The sequence below is a fragment of the Micropterus salmoides genome, unplaced genomic scaffold (assembly GCF_014851395.1).
Source record: "Micropterus salmoides isolate LMB-PRFRI ecotype aquatic unplaced genomic scaffold, ASM1485139v1 Ms_hic_scaffold_13, whole genome shotgun sequence".
NCBI lineage: Eukaryota > Metazoa > Chordata > Actinopteri > Centrarchiformes > Centrarchidae > Micropterus > Micropterus salmoides.
The window spans coordinates 34,271,084-34,288,064 of record NW_024040374.1 but is presented as its reverse complement, the minus strand read 5'-3'; the positions used below and the strand labels follow the sequence as shown (position 1 = coordinate 34,288,064).

Sequence of the window (16,981 nt, the reverse complement as noted above, 5' to 3'; positions counted from 1 at the left end):
CCTGTGAGTTGTGATTTAAGTTTCTCCTAATATGAGTTATTACTTAGCAGCAAACCAAAGATTACAGATCGCTGGCGCTAGAATCTTTGATTAGACTGACAGGACTGCTGATTCAGTGGTTGCCTAGCAACATAAAAAAAAAACAGCCCTTTGCTCTTTTCTAAATTTAACCAAAATAAGGCATTGCTGTACACCTTGCATTTTCGAACCTGCAAAGCGCTTTCTGTCTGATCTGGGCCTTATTCTTCTTTTGGCGTTTTTATAGCGGGTGGCATCACCGTCACCTACTGGATTAAAGAGTGCAAAATATTTACAGTGTCCACCCAAAGTGATTCCATTCACAACTATAGTCTGTCTAGTTATTTATAATAGCGGTGCTCCAATCAGGATATTTTGGACCAATCACCAATTGCTGAAAGCAGTATCGGCCGATACTGATCACCGGGTCTATTTGGAGCCTTTTATTTATCATGTAGCATTATACAGTATACTGTATATTTATTCAATTGGTCCTAAAAACAATGTATTAATTGTTAAAATGTACAGATGTTAAAGCATAATGAAATTATTAACTTAACAAACAGCTTAATAAATATAGCTTTACTGTGGAATCAACTACAAAAACAGAACAAACAGCATCTTTATAAATTTACTACAGCCATAAAATCTGCAACAAAAAAGGCTGTAGCCAATATAATTAGGAGATAAAGGAGCACAGGCATCATGAGTCGATGATAAACTCTGAAGTAGTTGCTTTTTGTTCTGCAAAGCTCAGGCAGGTTCTGTGGGCTACAGAGGCGTCAAAACGGCCTTCAATGAGATTTGAAAATAAGGAAAATTTTAATAAATTAAAGTACAATTTATAGATATGTAGATTTGTTAATTGATTCAGAATCTTTCACATCCGCATCACAATGCATATAAGAATCGATTTTTTTTTTCTCCCACCCCTAGAACACATGTAAATGATTCTCCCCTTTGTCTTGATTCATTCTCAGTACCTTGGAGTTGTTTTTAATGCTTGCAGTTATCATTTGAAATGATTTTCCCAACAAGGCTTACTGACTATAGGTACTTTCAGCTTTGATAATTCAGTTTATTGTTGGACTGTAATTCTTCCTGCCTCACTATCTACACTCAGTTGACAGTTTATTAGATACACCTATCTACAACTGATGCCATCTGTTAAATCAATTCTGCAATGAATCCTACCTCATGTATAATGCAATAAAGTTGAACAGCAGCACAAACTACATACTGCAAAACGATTACAAAAACTAACATATATATATATATGAGGGATATGTAGTAGATACAATCTTACAGATATTGGACTGTTATATTAATCTCCATTAGTTTTAGCTAAGTATACCCTAATAAACTGGCAACTGAGTTTGTAATGTCCAGGTTTGTACAGTTATTCATCACTCCAGAGAACACGTCTCCACTGCTCTAGTGTCCAGTGGCGGCGTGCTTTACACCACTGCATCTGACACCTTGCACTTGGTGATGTAAGGCTTGGATGCAGCTGCTCAGCCATGGAAACCCAGGCCACACAACGTTTAGAGGTCTATAGCTATTGACTGTAAAAATGTGCACTGTGTACCTCAGCGTGCGCTGACCCTGCTCTGTGATTTTTATGTGGCCTACCACTTCGTTGCTGAGTTTCTGTTGTTCCCAATTGCTTCCACTTTGTTATAATACCACTAACAATTGATTGTGGAATATTTAGTAGTGAGGAAATTTCATGAATGGACTTGCACAGGTGGCAACCTGTCACGGTACCACGCTTGAATTCACTGAGCTCCTGAGAGTGACCCATTCTTTCACAAATGTTTGTAGAAGCAGTCTGCATGCCGAGGTGCTTGATTTTATACACCTGTGGCCATGGAAGTGATTGGAACACCTGAATTCAGTGATTTGGAGGAGTGATGTTTTTTTTTGTTGTTGTTTTTTTGTTTGTGAAAATCTGGACCTTTCTGTTTCCCCTACAGGGCAGAGTGTCATCCAGAGAGTGTGCCATCATGTGAAGCCTTCCTATTTGGTTGATGACTTTGACTTCCCTGTTATATTTCTTTTTTTCCTTCTTTTTTAAAGCCACTCAGGTATGATCCTGTCCATTGCCGCCTCATCTGGTGATTTTATTGTTCAAGACAATATGAGATTTTTTGGACACATTTCTGGACCTACTTTAATATGAGTCATTTATCTAAATATAACTTGCAATGACAACGTCAGTGGATCATGCAAAGATCCAAATGTTGTTGGAGCCCCTACTTGCATCACTCTACATGATATTGACTCAGGCTACATCCACACTAATACCTTTTTGTTTAAATACGCATAACTTTTACACCTAGGTTCTCCCTACACCGGTGTTTTCCAACGCCTAAGACCGAGAGCTACCACTCTAATATATCACTGTATTTGCTTTGAGGTGACTCTCAATCTATGTTTGCTTTATTCTGTCAATAACTGTCCAAGGAAAGAAATCTCTGGTCTTCATTCCTAGTATTTTCTGCCACTAAGAAACCCACGGCAGAGTGGACAATCTACTCCCTGTTTAGACTGGCATTCCCAGTGTATGTGAATGATCATGTGATATGCTTTTTTCAGGCGTGTTAATATGGCTAGAGATTTCTGTGACAGTGCTAAAATGCTCATTTGTATGGAGATGGTTTGAAACGCTGGTTTAAAATAAAAAGGTATTAGTGCGGAGGTAGCCCACCCACAGGCTGTCTTTCATTCTTCTCTGGTGAGCATTTTAGTTTCATCCTACATGCACAGAGGACGACAAGAAGAAAAAATTCAATTAAGAGCTGCTCAGGTCAAATCAAGACCTTTAAGGTCTTTAAGTGTTTCCCATATATAACATTTATTTGTGTGGCTGCGAGGGGTGTGACGAGACACTTCGTTCACGAGTTGAGACCGGAGACGATATTGGGTTCATGAGATCGAGACAAGGTTTTTAGCATTAAACAGTTAATTTCCTACATTGTGGTGAAAATTTCTGCAGCAATTTATGATGTAAATGTTTGCTTATGTGAAGGGAAACAAAATTCAAGTGGTGACAATTCTAAATCTAAAACTCTTAACAGAATATAATGCAGTGCAGGGCTCAGAGATTCTGTATTCCTTTCAGATACGTTTCTGCCATTGTTGCTGCAGCGGTCTATGTGACAGTGGGACCAGAGGGCTCTATGCCACAGGCTTCCCCCGCCACCACTTGGGGAGCTCCTCAACTCCAAATTTTTGTTCCGCCATCACTTTTCGTAAAACTTTCAATATTTGAAATCTACACAGTTGATTTCTTACCTCAAAACTTCTCAGATATAATGTATGAAAATTGTAGAATATAAAACTTTGTTGCTGGCCTCTTTCCAGCGTGCGCAATCATGATGCAGTGAATAGTGACAATTCTCTCTGACCAATTAGTAGTCTGCTGTGTTGTCGCATCACATTTTAGTATCGCTTCAGCTTGCTTAGAACCGTGACGGAGGTGATATGAAAAAAAGTAGCAGGTACAACTTTTCTACAATGGAAAACCAAACAAAGGCGAATCAAGGCGAGCTGGTACCATGCAGTGGAAAAGGGGCTTAAATGTGCTTGTGACACCTTTTCATCTGTATTAATTTTAATTCAGTCGTAAACGCTTGGACTTTAGTAGCTCCTGTGTTTCAGCAGGTTCAGAATCTCTCCCATATATCTTTGGTCTCTAAAATGTCCAGAAAAAAGTTGTAAAATTACGAGACTAACTATCTTATAATGAGAATTCATGTAAATTTTACTTAAAAAAGTCTACTTGCTTCTTACTGCTGTGGATTACATTACTGCTCCACTGGTAGTATTCCCTTCGGATTGTTTGGAAACCAGAAAAGTGAAAACACTTGTGATCAGGCAGAAATCTCACCACAAATCCACACACAGCTTTAATAAAGTGCAGCTCACAGTCCCAAACAGAGCAAGGTTTGTGCACTCCACTGCTCCATTTTATTTTCACTGCGTTAGAAAATTGATGTAAGAGCGTGTGAAAAGTGTCAGTTGCATGAGTCTCGTCACATTTTAATCTTGTCACACCCCTAGTAGTTACCCGTATAGATTCTGCCCTGCTGCACACTTTCTCTGTATTTCTTATTTGTCTTCCTTTGAAAGATCTGCATAGTGCAGTTGAGATTACAGATTGAGTAGTGACAGTCTGTTAAAATTATGCATTCATTTGAGTTTGTGTTGAAAGACTGATTATCCCATTATTAAAAGTTAGCTTGATGACACTGCTGCTCAGCAGCCAACTGGCAGGTGTTGGACTGAGAGCTTCAGCCGCCACAAATGAGCTCCAAACCTTTGGGGTACAGAATCCTGATCATAGTCCTGAAGCTGTCCCCTATCCCTCTGCTTTGTCTCTATCCTTTTCTATTTCTCTCCCTTGTTTCTTTAAAAATAGCAATGAAATGTGATAGTTCATCTGATCTCAGTCTTATTGGCAGAGCTTGAATAAACAGCCATTTGAAGCTTGCTGGAAAGGTTTGGAGAGGCTTGGGATGTTATCTTCCAGTTGCGCATTGAAGCTGTATTTCACAGTTTTGACTCACAACCTGTAATTTCTGATAGCTGTTATATTGAAAAAGTAGAGAATGAATTATCTGTGAGGCCTATGTGTGGTGTTGTAGTGGAATAAATACGTAGAAGAGAGAAATGGATCCCCCTCTCTGTATTGATCCTGTTGACCACCACTGGTCACCGGACGGACCAACTTGGCCTCATGCAGCATGGCAGCCTTCCATGTTGAAAAGCTATTACTCGTGACGTGTAACCAATCAGATAGTACTGTCTGTCTCGCGACAGAGAGAAGTGGCTACATCAGAGCCAAAGTAGCTCATTTTAAAATTAATTTAACCCTAATGTGTTTAGTTTTTTTGCCTATCCAAAATATGATCCGATCTGTGACTCAAAACCACGGAATGATCCGAACGAGTTCCTTCTGAGTAGCCCATTGCTATATATATCTATAGTTTCAGTCACCAACACCTTCCAAAAATAAGTGTCTCAGATTTGCCAGATCTCCTGGCTAGTGCAGTGCTAGATAAATAGGTTTACAGCCATAAAACTTGTTAACTCATCTGCTAGAATGCTGTTGTAATAACAGTCACCATTTCTTTGCTGGGATTGTCATGGAACAGACTGGTCCAGATTGTCTCTGAAGTTTTACCTGGTGGATGTGGGTCTGGTGTTTTGATCCCTAGCTGGGCCACTAAAATAATATGCTTAAAAGAAAAGGCTTGTGAGTGGCTTTGTCAGTGTAAAATATTAAACTGACATGTATGTACTGCATAACATTACAAGCAGTAAAATGGTGAAAACACTTGATTAACTGATACGGTGTGTGGCGATATTCTGATGGACTGCATTATTTCCATCTCTGTATTTTCTTTTGTTTTGGATTGCAGTACATTGTAATAGTATTGCTCTTGCACCTTGTGTGCCATCTTGGGATACTAATATGTTCTTGTGTGCTGTCCATTGCTAGTTATTTTTCTATAGAGTTCTTGTCTATATAATCATTATGTTTACATGAAATGTTTCATTATTTTGTGTTTAGGATTTCTGGGATGATTCAGGGTTGGGCTTTCCTGGCCCAAACAGAAGGGTAAAAACTGATTTGTGGGCTTAAATATATTTGAAGATTTTGATAAAACAATACTGAACACTACTCATAGTTTTCTGCTTAGAGTTTCAAGTTTTCAGTTGGTGAGTGAAGGATGTGAAAATCCTGTTTCATATTGGCAGAAGCAACAACTTCTGTGTAGTAATTGGGAAGTGACCAACAATGAACATCTGAGTTAATTCTGCATGCCAAATGAAAGTTTTCATTCATGATTAACTGTTGAACTACTTTTTGTACACACAATAAATGTTTTGCATAAACACATTTGATATCATTAGTGGTTCTTGATGTTTTTGAATGGCAAACTGAACATATCAGTTTATGAATGAACTCTCACTGAATTAAACTCAATATAAACTACTAAAGTAACAGAAAGCACTACACATTATGAAGAGGTAGCACAAGTAAACAATGCCAGGTGGAACTTGCGCTGCGTTCCAGACAACTCCAAAGAAGACAACCATTTGTCTGTTTATTATTTACATATTTTAAATGGTAAACCAACTGAAAGTCAAAGTATATTGGCCTGTATTAATGAAAGTATTTAAGTATTTAAACTTTTTTTATTTGTGAAAATGATAAAAGGCGATTTCACTGCTCTTTCGCCACATGCAGACCACATTAGACCAGGTCCAGATCCAAAACCACCACAGCTAGAGCTCTCAAATCTAAAGTTTATTATGTCAGAGAAGCCAGAGACTTTTGGAGACATAGTCCTGTAAAATCTTTATTCCATTGTGAAAATGTAAAAAGTATTGCTTAACAATTTTTCCACATCCTTCATTTGATAAGCCCACGTCTCTCCATTTCATTGGTGATGGACATGTAAAGAGCCTATGTTTTACTTTAAAACAACATTATTATTATTATATTTACCTTTTGAACAAGCATCAAAACATAAATTTACTCTTGATAAGTTTTTTCAAATCTGACGTTAAGCGTTAAGGCTTTGCCTAACAGCGTTCTTCACAGCAGTAAGAGGTGCAAAAAACGGAGATTCAGTCGCTCAGCAACGTAAGTTAACTTTCACTTAAGTTCCCCTTAACTTTGGCCTTAACTGCCGAATCGGAAGCTAACTTCAGCGTCGTTAATGGGCTTACCCCTTGGATCAGGCTCGCTGAAGGAGGTGATTGAGTCCAGAAGATGGCAGTAATGCAACAACCAGGACAACAGCTGCGGGGGAACACCAAAGAAGAAGGACGCGCTGCGGTTGACCGTTTTCCGGGTTGTTCCTGACTGATAAAGTGTAGTTGGGTTGTTGAACAGGACGTTCTCGTTCAGGATGCTGCTGGTTTTGTCTGAAGACCACAAGGAGCACCTCGCCTTCCTGCCGAAGGTCGACGCCGCAGGTGATGAGCTAGTCTGACGGGGGAAAGGGGGCACGGCAGCGTGAAGGGATCTGCTGCTTCTGTGATGTCACCTTGTGACTGGCAGCTGACTGTGAACACGGGGTGCATTTAGAAAATATTTAACCGTCTCTGTCACCAACGCAAAATGTTGACGTTCAAGAGTAGAGCTGGGAAGTGTCAGGATAACAGAGGATCTCTCATACTGCACAGCAGTGGAAGAACAATTAAGATACTTTGTAGTGTTGCTTCTCTTCCTTAACCAGTCAAAACTAACTGCATTACAAGTACAGAAACATAATCAGCGTGTGTGTGTGTCCTGGGAGCTAATCTGAACTACTTTAGTCATCATATTTTAGATGACTCAGTAAAATCTTAATCTGTGACAGATCTAGTCTATTAAATGTAGCTGCTGAGTAAAAATAAATAATATAATGATGTAAATGTTTGCTTATGTAATATAAATAATATTAATATAATAATTTTGTGAAGTAGAGAACGTAAAGAACATCAAATACTCACATATTTGCATTTCACCACTGATTGCAATGGTTCCTTGGAACCAAATACACATTTCAGTCAAAAGGTCCCTTTAAGACTGTTAACGTTACTCTCTTTAAAAATAAGTTAACCTGATGCCAGAGCATCTCATCTACCACTTGAAACTGTAACATTATTTAATGGCTTAATATGATTTGATTTTGTTGTGTATATGAAACAAAATGATACATTGATTCTAGTGCCGAACAAGACACATTAAATATCTCTCTCTGATATGGTTTAACATAACTGGTATGCTGTAGCCATTTCCTTGCCTTTCTTTTTGGTGTGGAAACAGTCAGGAACTCCCCTCCAGAGCGCACGGTTTGTAATTTGCTGCTGAAATGAGCATCTACCTTGCATGCCAGCCTGTATCATCAGTGTGTGAATGGGTGAATGTGACGTAAGTGAAGTGCTTTGAGTGGTTTGGGGATGAAAAAGGTGCTATACAAGTAGAGTCCATTTACCATCATCCTAACCTGAAATATGAATTTTACACATTGATGGCTTTGGTGTTTCATTCATTGAGCATTTGTGTTTTTTGGTCCTCAGTGGTTAGAGAGTTTGGACGCATAGCGCTGGAGTTCCTAAGGAGAGGAACCAACCCCAAGATCTACGAGGGAGCAGCCAGTAAGACTATACATTATATTGCCAAAAGTTTAAGGACACCCCTCCAAATCACTGAATTCAGGTGTATAAAATCAAGCACCTCGGCATGCAGACTGCTTCTACAAACATTTGTGAAAGAATGGGTCGCTCTCAGGAGCTCAGTGTCACTCAAGTGTGGTACCGTGACAGGTTGCCACCTGTGCAGTAAGTCCGTTCGTGAAATTTTCTCACAACCAAATATTCCACGATCAACTATTAGGATATTATAACAAAGTGGAAGCGATTGTGAACATCAGAAACTCAGCCATGAAGTGGTAGGCCACATAACATCACAGAGCAGGGTCAGCGCATGCTGAGGTACACGGTGCACATTTTTACAGTCAATAGCTATAGACCTCTAAACGTTGTGTGGCCTGGTTTTCCATGGCTGAGCAGCTGCATCCAAGCCTTACATCACCAAGTGCAAGGTGTCAGATGCAGTGGTGGAATCACGCTTATCTGTCTGGTAATCCGATGGACGAGTCTGGGTTTGGTGGTTGTCAGGAGAACGGTACTTGCCTGATTGCACTGTGCCAACTGTAAAGTTTGGTGGAGGGGGTTTATGGTGTGGGGTCGTTTTTCAGGGCTTGGCCCCTTAGTTCCAGTGAAAGGAACTGTTAAAGCTTCAGCATACCAAGATATTTTGCTAATTGCTCATGCTCTCAACTTTGTGGAAACGGTTTGAAACAACAAAGAACTGATTCATTTTCTTTATTATAACATAATAAATATTTTAATATAAATTTTTTGCTAGTTATTAATACTCAGTCAATTATTAATTGATCCGTTTCAATTCTAAAGGGTTGAAGTTTCAAAACTCCAGGACATCTCTAATCACAGAATGTTGTTTGTTTTGCCTTACTGTTTTTGTTGTTTCCTGAGCCTGTCCGAGAGCCACACACTGTCCATCGGCTCGTCGCGGTTTGACGGCTTTCTCAACAGGCTAGGCACATGGGAAGGCAGCCCGGCGGGACTCAATGTTTAGAACAGCTGATTTGCTCCGTGGCCCCTCAACATTCAGGCAGCGGCAGGAAACAGTCTAACAGTAGACATGGTTCTGATTTGTGGCTCATGGTGCTGATGTCGAGTGTCGTTTGAAATACTTTACTGACTCCATTGGCCGATGAAGTAGTGAAAGTTAATTTAAAACGAGAGATGGTTTCAAAAGCAAAAACTTGATGGTTGCTTTACTTTAAACAAAAGCAAAATGAAGAAAAGTCTCTAAAGGTTTGCGAGACCTCATGAATATAACTAAACATTGCTGAGGTAACGATGTAAGCGCACGGCATGAAGCACATGGCACAGTTGGGTTTGGGGCGTGTCCGACTCTAATTCTGATAGTTTGACAGCAGAAAAAATGGCCTGTTTTATCAGTGAAGTGTCGGAACTCCAGTCTGTTAACAGAGAGAAACTGATTCTCACTACGCTGTGTATGATAAAGTATGATGAAACGTTCGTGGGTCACATCTCTCCCCTACACTGGTTTCTTTGTTTTGTGTTTTATTGATGGATATGATGTATGGATCAGGAGCACGGCTGCTTTACCCTTAAACAGTTTCACTGTATGAACCTGGACTGTGTATGAGACCTTTTGGATGTGTAGAACAACACAGAACATCAATTAACATTAGATCCTGACCGATCCTGATTTTAATAATCAATGAAGTTACTCTGCTGTGCGTTGTGCACAATGCGCAACAAATGTCACAGTAATGTGCCCCTAAAATAACAACAGTGAAATACTGCCATGATGTTAGACCTGTTTTTTGGGTCAATGGCACATTCACTTTCTGCTGTCTCAGTATAGCAATGTGCCAACAATTTGTCTGACCACACTTCATTTTAAGACCAGCACTCCCATGGCCGCATAGATGGGCGCAAGTACATTTGCTATTTAAACGACTTGGGGCTTGACATGAAAATGACAACTGTGCTGGTTGGAAACTAGCAATGACACTTGCGCTGTGCTTTGCACCGCTTTGCGCTGGGTGCAAGATAGGGCCAATAATCTTTTTGGTCTTTTTGATAACCATAGGTTATCAGCCTGCTATGCCAATTTCTGTATTTGTTTTCATCCTGTGGGTGGCAAAATGTCGGTGTTTTCACTATAGATGCACAAATATAACAATTACCTACTTTACCCAATATTCTAAACACAGAGTCATTTTTCTAAATTATGGTGTATTAAAATGACTGACTAATTGTTGTTTTTATAGGCAATAGCCTAAATGGTGGTGTAAAACTATTCTTCATAGATTAAAAAAAAAAAACACGAGGGAGAGACGCGCTTCTTAAGGGACACAAAAGACACCTGTAGCCTATCACAGGGAAAGACAACTTTGCACTAAGTCTATTTCATAGGCTCTGTGTTTATAGACCATACTTCATGTTAGGCCTATAGGCATATGTTTTATATCTTAGAATAATTGCAAGCCATAATTTAGGGCTACACGCAGTTTGAAAAGTCGATCCGCTGCAGCATTTGTTTTGATGATCATGCCTCCCTAAAAGTTTTCACTCTATTCAGCCTAGCCTTGCTGTTGGCAAATGAAAATGAATACAGAATTTACGCATGTTTACTCTGTGCAAGTGGATCGCCATCAGATGATGAGCCATCAGATGATGAGCCATCAGATGATGAGCCATCAGATGCAGAATGAATCCATGACACATCATGACTCTTCTAACCTCCCCACCATAAACCTCTCCTTCACTCGCTGCACTGAGCAAGTCTGCATGAATGTTTATTAGTAGACTAAAGGTGTTGCCAGTAGCAACACAGAATGTTTATATGAAGAGATCAATTTCTACCTGCTGGCGCTTATGCACAGGCCTAAATGACGTTTTTTTTTTCAACGTTTTTTTTTTCAATCTGTCTTTATATTAACACCTGTTAACAAAAGTGGGTGGTAGCCTAGGCTACATAACACACTTTTTTACTGAGACTAAAAACTAAGACTGGGGGACTATGAATATTGTATAGAAACAAATAGGCCTAGGCTACAATGGAAAAACGGCAGCAGGTAAATTGCCCGTTGGTGGTTCTAGAAGAGGGGGGGCAGAAAATATAACTGCGCCCTTGTGGCGCTGGGGGTAGACAAAGGTCATGGAGGTTTCTCCTGGCAGAAAATTGTTGAAGGCAGGAAAGTTTCAGGACCAGAGCGTAATAAGAGTGCGAGACAACAAGGTTTTCTGGGATTTGTTTGTCACTCCTCTGGGGCATGTCAAACGGTGGGAGGTCACCTTTTGTCTTGAGGTTTCTGTATTTTAAGAAATTTTTATTTAATAAGAGTTAATGTCTCAAAGTCTATTTGCGCATGTTCTATCAAATATCTTTCCACAATGACGACACTCTTCTCAGGGTCATAAGCAGTTATACAATCCCATAATTACCGGTATAAGCATTATTAAAGGTGAAAAGGAGAAGATATCATTGCAACTGTGCTTAAAGCCCCCCTCCAGCAAGTTTTAACAGCCGTTTTTGGTTAATGTTCTTTCTCAAACAGAGAATGGGGGTGTGGTTAATAGTCGGACTTAATACATTACCATGACAACCAAAAACTGACCGGCAGTAGTGTTCACTAACGATATACTGTGTTAACATCACTACACTGTAAAGTTTAGTACACTTTATTGTCTGGCAGGAGTAGCTATTACTTACCCATGATAGAAACTAATGTGCGAGTATCAGCTGTTCAATCACACAGTCGATGGCCCTTTCACGCACTGCACATGAGTTATCACATGCAGTACGTTATATGGTGCGCTTACTTTGCCACGGTGGGGTCTATTACTCTATTGAACTGTGCTATTTTGTCTACAGTTAGAGTAAAACCGTATACTTGATCTTCTGCATGTAAAGTTGACTTGTTATGAACTTTACTAAGAGTATAAATAGTAAACTGGAGAGATTAAAACGGAAACATTTTATTTCTGTTTATGTAGGCTATAAGAAACAACATTGTGTATGTACATCACCACTACTTATATCACACTGACAACAATGATATCTTTATTAGCTTTAGCTGTAGATATTGTGTCCCTATATGAGTAAGCATACCATCCAGCTTACAGGCAGGCACTTTATGAAGTCCTTACCTTTTATGTGTTGTGTCCTGAAGAATCATTTTATACAGCCTCATTAGGTTGACAATAAAATGAAATCACATTTTATGCGGTTGTAAATCTCCCGACACGCCGACAGGATCGGTCAGGATCTGGTGTTAATTCATGTTCTGTGTTATTCTTCACATCTAAAAGGTCTCACACAGAGTCCAGTTTCATACAGTAAAAGTGTTTGGAGTAAAGCAGCCGTCCTCCTGATCAACCCTGAGCTCCATCAGAGGCTAAACGTGGATTATAGAAGCTGAAAGTTTAATTCTGTTTCCTCTGTCTGTCCTGTCAAGTTTATTACTGCAGGTTTTTTCTGTTTTATCTCATGATATTTGCTGTGACATTACTGCACGGATGGAAACATTTAAATGACTGACAGCAGCCGTTCTAATCATCAAAGTAAATCCTTAAAGAAAACACTGGCTCCTGTGATCGCAAATCGCCTGGATAGCTACAGAGACGGTGGAGGTGGGGGTAAAACGTCTATGCAGATGCTGGTCTCTACTATATACAGTGACCACAACTCTACTGTACACTAACAATGTAATGTCTAATATAATAATAATAATAATAATAAAGCAAAGACGCAAAGATTCACAAGACCAGATTTTTTGTACATCAACATTTCTGTACATCATCCAGATGTCTCTTGATTTAACTTAAAACCTTACAAATATATTCAGAATGTAATGACAGAATAACAGCGGTATGAATGTTAAAACGATCTTACAGCTGTGGGTCTTTACTGTGCCGGTGTTGCTGGACTCTGCTGTGTTGGCTGCAGTGGTCTGCGTGTCTGAGGGCTCTGTGAGCTGATCTGGCCGTTCAGTTCGTTAGCTTCCACCGCTGAGGGTTGCGGAGCGTCACAACTCCGAAAACGATTGAGCACATTTTTGATTCGCCATCATTTTTAGTAAAACTGCCAATATTCGACATCTACACAGTTGATTTCTCACCTCAAAACTTATCAGAAGTGGATTTAGTGATGAAATAACGTATGAAAAGAGTACAAAACATTCTGTTCTGGCCTCTCTCTCAGCTTCTTTCCACCCCTCGCTTGAATGCCGAAATGAATGCTGGGATATCTCTGCCGTCAAGTTCACACAAGTTACCAACCAATGCATCCTTGATAAAATGGGCGTGTCAAGAACATTTCAGGGATTTTTAACCATTCTTGCCAAAATGCAAACTTCTGTATTGGGACAGTATTTGGGCCACAAAAGATGATGTTTCATAAGAACACAAGTACAGACAAGAACACAGATTGAGACCATAGTGCATTCCAGTTGACATGGGACGTCGGAATTTCCAAGTTCAAAGGTCAAAATTTCAAAGGGAACGCCCCCTTAAGTCGGAATCCCGACTTGGGAAGTTGGGAGAACCGCACTACCCCGAGTTTGTGATCCAAGATGGCTGTCGGGGTATCAACAGTTAGTGAAAGCTGTAGTTTATACTGTTTATTAGCACTTCTGTGTACTTGCGAGTCATATAAATGTTCGTACACCAAGATGTCTGTGGACGTGTTGCTACAGTGTTTAGTGTGAGTAAATACCGCACAATGCGTTTTCTTAATCAACCGGCGTATCAATAGCTAACCTGGCTAGTTGTAAACAAACAGCTGGCCGAGTGAGGTTTTCCGACTTGTTAACTGGAACACCGTCAACTCAGGTGTGACGTCATTCCCAGCTCCGACCTCCAACCTCCGAGGTAAATGGAACGCAGCATTATTTGCGCTCCGAGGAACGAGGATCGATCTCTGAGGAGCTATGAGCGATGATACACCAGTGCATACTTCGCGGAAGTCTTTTACTGACCGACACATCACCACAGATTGAGTGTATCACTGCAAAGAGTTAGGCTATATTTGATTTGTTTTATGATTCAATGTCTAGTTAAAATCTGAGTTCATTGTAGGTCTGAACAACAAAAGCACCACACACAACTTTCTTCATTTAGCCTATTAGAAAGATTTTATTTTTCTTTTATTTCTGCCATCAACTTTTATTATGGAGACAATTATAGTCAGAGTCAGAGAGTCTGTCAGCAAGAAACACGTTTTACATAATTTATCGTCTTCCATTCAGTTACATGTGAGGCTGGTCATTCCTGTGTTTAGTCCAATAGACGACAATAAAACATATTAAAGAAGCTAGGAGTCGGACAAGTCACTAAACTGCACTAAAGTCTCTAATGAAGCAAGCAAATCCAGCCGATCTCACCTACTGCATCTGATGAAAGCAGCTGCGAGTAAAATCAGCTGATGAAAGAATGAATGAAAGCTGCTGCACTAAAAAAAGCGTCTGATTGCTATAATGGAACATAGTGATCGATCGGTGATGAGTGATGTGACTTGCATAAATTAAATGCATGCAGTAGACTAGTGTTAAAGAATATCTGAAGACCGTGACTTAATGAGAATTTAGGTGTACAGTGGACTCCATCAGAATACTCAGACACAGTATGGGACATGTACATAACTTCTGTGATTCTTGAGATCAGGGACAAAATAAATCTTGATTATTTAAAAAAAAAACTATGTATACATCTTTGTTAAATGAGGCTTTGGCTATATAACCATGTTTTGGAACAACCTCCCAGTTTTTAATTTGTCATAAATCAGATGTTTTGCGGGATCAGAACTAGATTTTTGTCAACACCATCAGAAACATAGAAATGTCAAAAAAATAATTTTGAATGACCTTATGTGTCAAGTGTTCAAATTATACATTAACTTTGAAAATGCAACAATGTTATAGACAAATATTCTTGATGGAACAAAACATATCGTCTTTTTTTTTTTAAAACAACAAAGTCCATCTGATGGAGTTGACAAGGCATCGACAGTGTTGACACAAAACTGACGGTGGTGACAAACTTGTAAGATATTTAATTCAAAATTATCATTGAACTCTCACAAATATTGTAACATTATAAGATACGAAGAAAATACATTATATAACCAATCTTTTTTTGGATTAACATCTCAAGGGAGTAGAGGGACTTTACAGGGAATAGTCCATGAACATAACCCCATTGTAAAGTCCACAACCTCTTCAAATATATGCTGCTTGTACACAAACTACAAACCCCAAGTGCACAGAATATTCAAGTAACACCTGTTTGGAAGACTCCACAATAACTGATAGGTGAGGAGTCCTGACTGGATATAAAAGTAGCATCCACCAAAGGCTTAGTCTTTGCAAGTAAGGATGCATTGGAGCGCCCCACCTTTGTGGCAAAATTTCAGCGAAAGGTACTGGGTGGTATGTATGGAGACACAGCCCCTCCTCATTTGCATAATGAGGCAGAAATGCATAGAGAAATGTAAAAACAGGAGGCAGAAATATATAACCATTGTGGAAATAAATAGGGTAGAAATGCAAAGGAAGAAAAAAAATACAAAAATATTAAAACACATAAATAAATACATTTTAGATGTAATTAATAAATAAAGTTGAAGATTATAACGGACAATAAATAAATAAGTTAATTATTACAAAGGTGACTAAATAAAGAAGCAAATTAAAAGAGATTTATACATTTATGTCTCCTTGTATACTTTAATTACTACCTACATTTATTTATTTATCTACTTTATATTTTGGGCATTTAATCAGATGCTTATTTATTTATTTCTGAATTTGTCAGGATCAGTCATAGATATGGGGGTGCATCAGTATCTACGGCATGGGTGAGCTGTATGTGTGTGAAGGTACTTCTGACCGAGGCATAAATTGGGATTTTAGAGAGACATCTGTTGCCATCAAGTCGACGTTTCATAAATTTTTTTCACCTTCTTTTTTGATACTTACTGTTCCTTCTCTTTCGTTCCTTCACTAATAGCTTCTCACTAACCATTATGGCCTGAAATGCATTTCATTATGCAGTCAGTATACTTTTCTGATGCACAAGTATAAGCAACACCTTATTACATATTGAGTACTTGAGAGGCTATGAAAATGAGATTCAATACAAAACAAAGTTATTTTGTGGCAATTGCTTAAAATTCAACACATGAAACTGAATAACAGTAATATCAAATGTTTAGGAAGTAATGTCACTAAAGTAAATATACTAAAATGAGGAATAATGCACTTCAGTGGCATTTGTCAACACCGTCTTAGAGACAGTCAGCACCGTCAGACACAAATCCTGATGGGGTTGACATCTGACGGAATTGACAAAATACCATATTTCCCCTCAAAATACATGTGCTCATCACAGGAGCCATTGTTTATCATTAGTTGCTAGTGACCTCTATAATCTACTTAAATTAAGAATTTATAAGAGAAAATATGATACAAATCTTGCATTACATTAATTATGGTGCTGACACACTATGGTTATGAGATGCGAGGTGTCAACAAGGAGGTGTAAAATACATAGAATCTAAAAAAAACTTACCAGAGCTAGAGTGGTCTCATAGCATTAGAAAGAACAAGGAAGTGATAAAGGGGTCCTCAGACTTTTAGCAGCCTTCAATTATTCCTGATTTTTTTTTTTTTTTTTTTAAAAAACATGTCTGACTGTGTTGACAAAAACCCAGGACACAAGTTAAATCGTCTAAAAAGTACATTAAAATCTGTTTTAAATTGTAACTTTTGATACTTATTAAAATATTTACTGAAATGAAAGTATAAATGTATGAATAATATTATGTAATTGTTTTACC

The 16,981-nt window shown here is 38.8% G+C and overlaps 2 protein-coding genes across 2 annotated transcripts in view; both read left to right on the top strand.

Annotated features, from left to right (window-relative positions):
- lmnb2 (lamin B2) overlaps window positions 1-5,931 on the top strand; it is a 38,710-nt gene extending 32,779 nt beyond the window's left edge. Inside the window, exon 13 of the mRNA XM_038716923.1 lies at window positions 1,995-5,931. Within this exon, the coding sequence (XP_038572851.1) occupies window positions 1,995-2,030 (36 nt within the window). The 3' untranslated portion in view covers window positions 2,031-5,931. The remainder of the gene's footprint in view (window positions 1-1,994) is intronic.
- Window positions 5,932-6,843: 912 nt separating this feature from the next.
- commd2 (COMM domain containing 2) overlaps window positions 6,844-16,981 on the top strand; it is a gene marked incomplete in the record, with an annotated part of 13,351 nt that continues 3,213 nt past the window's right edge. Inside the window, 2 exon segments of the mRNA XM_038716925.1 lie at window positions 6,844-7,011; window positions 8,101-8,178. Of these exon segments, the coding sequence (XP_038572853.1) occupies window positions 6,945-7,011; window positions 8,101-8,178 (145 nt within the window).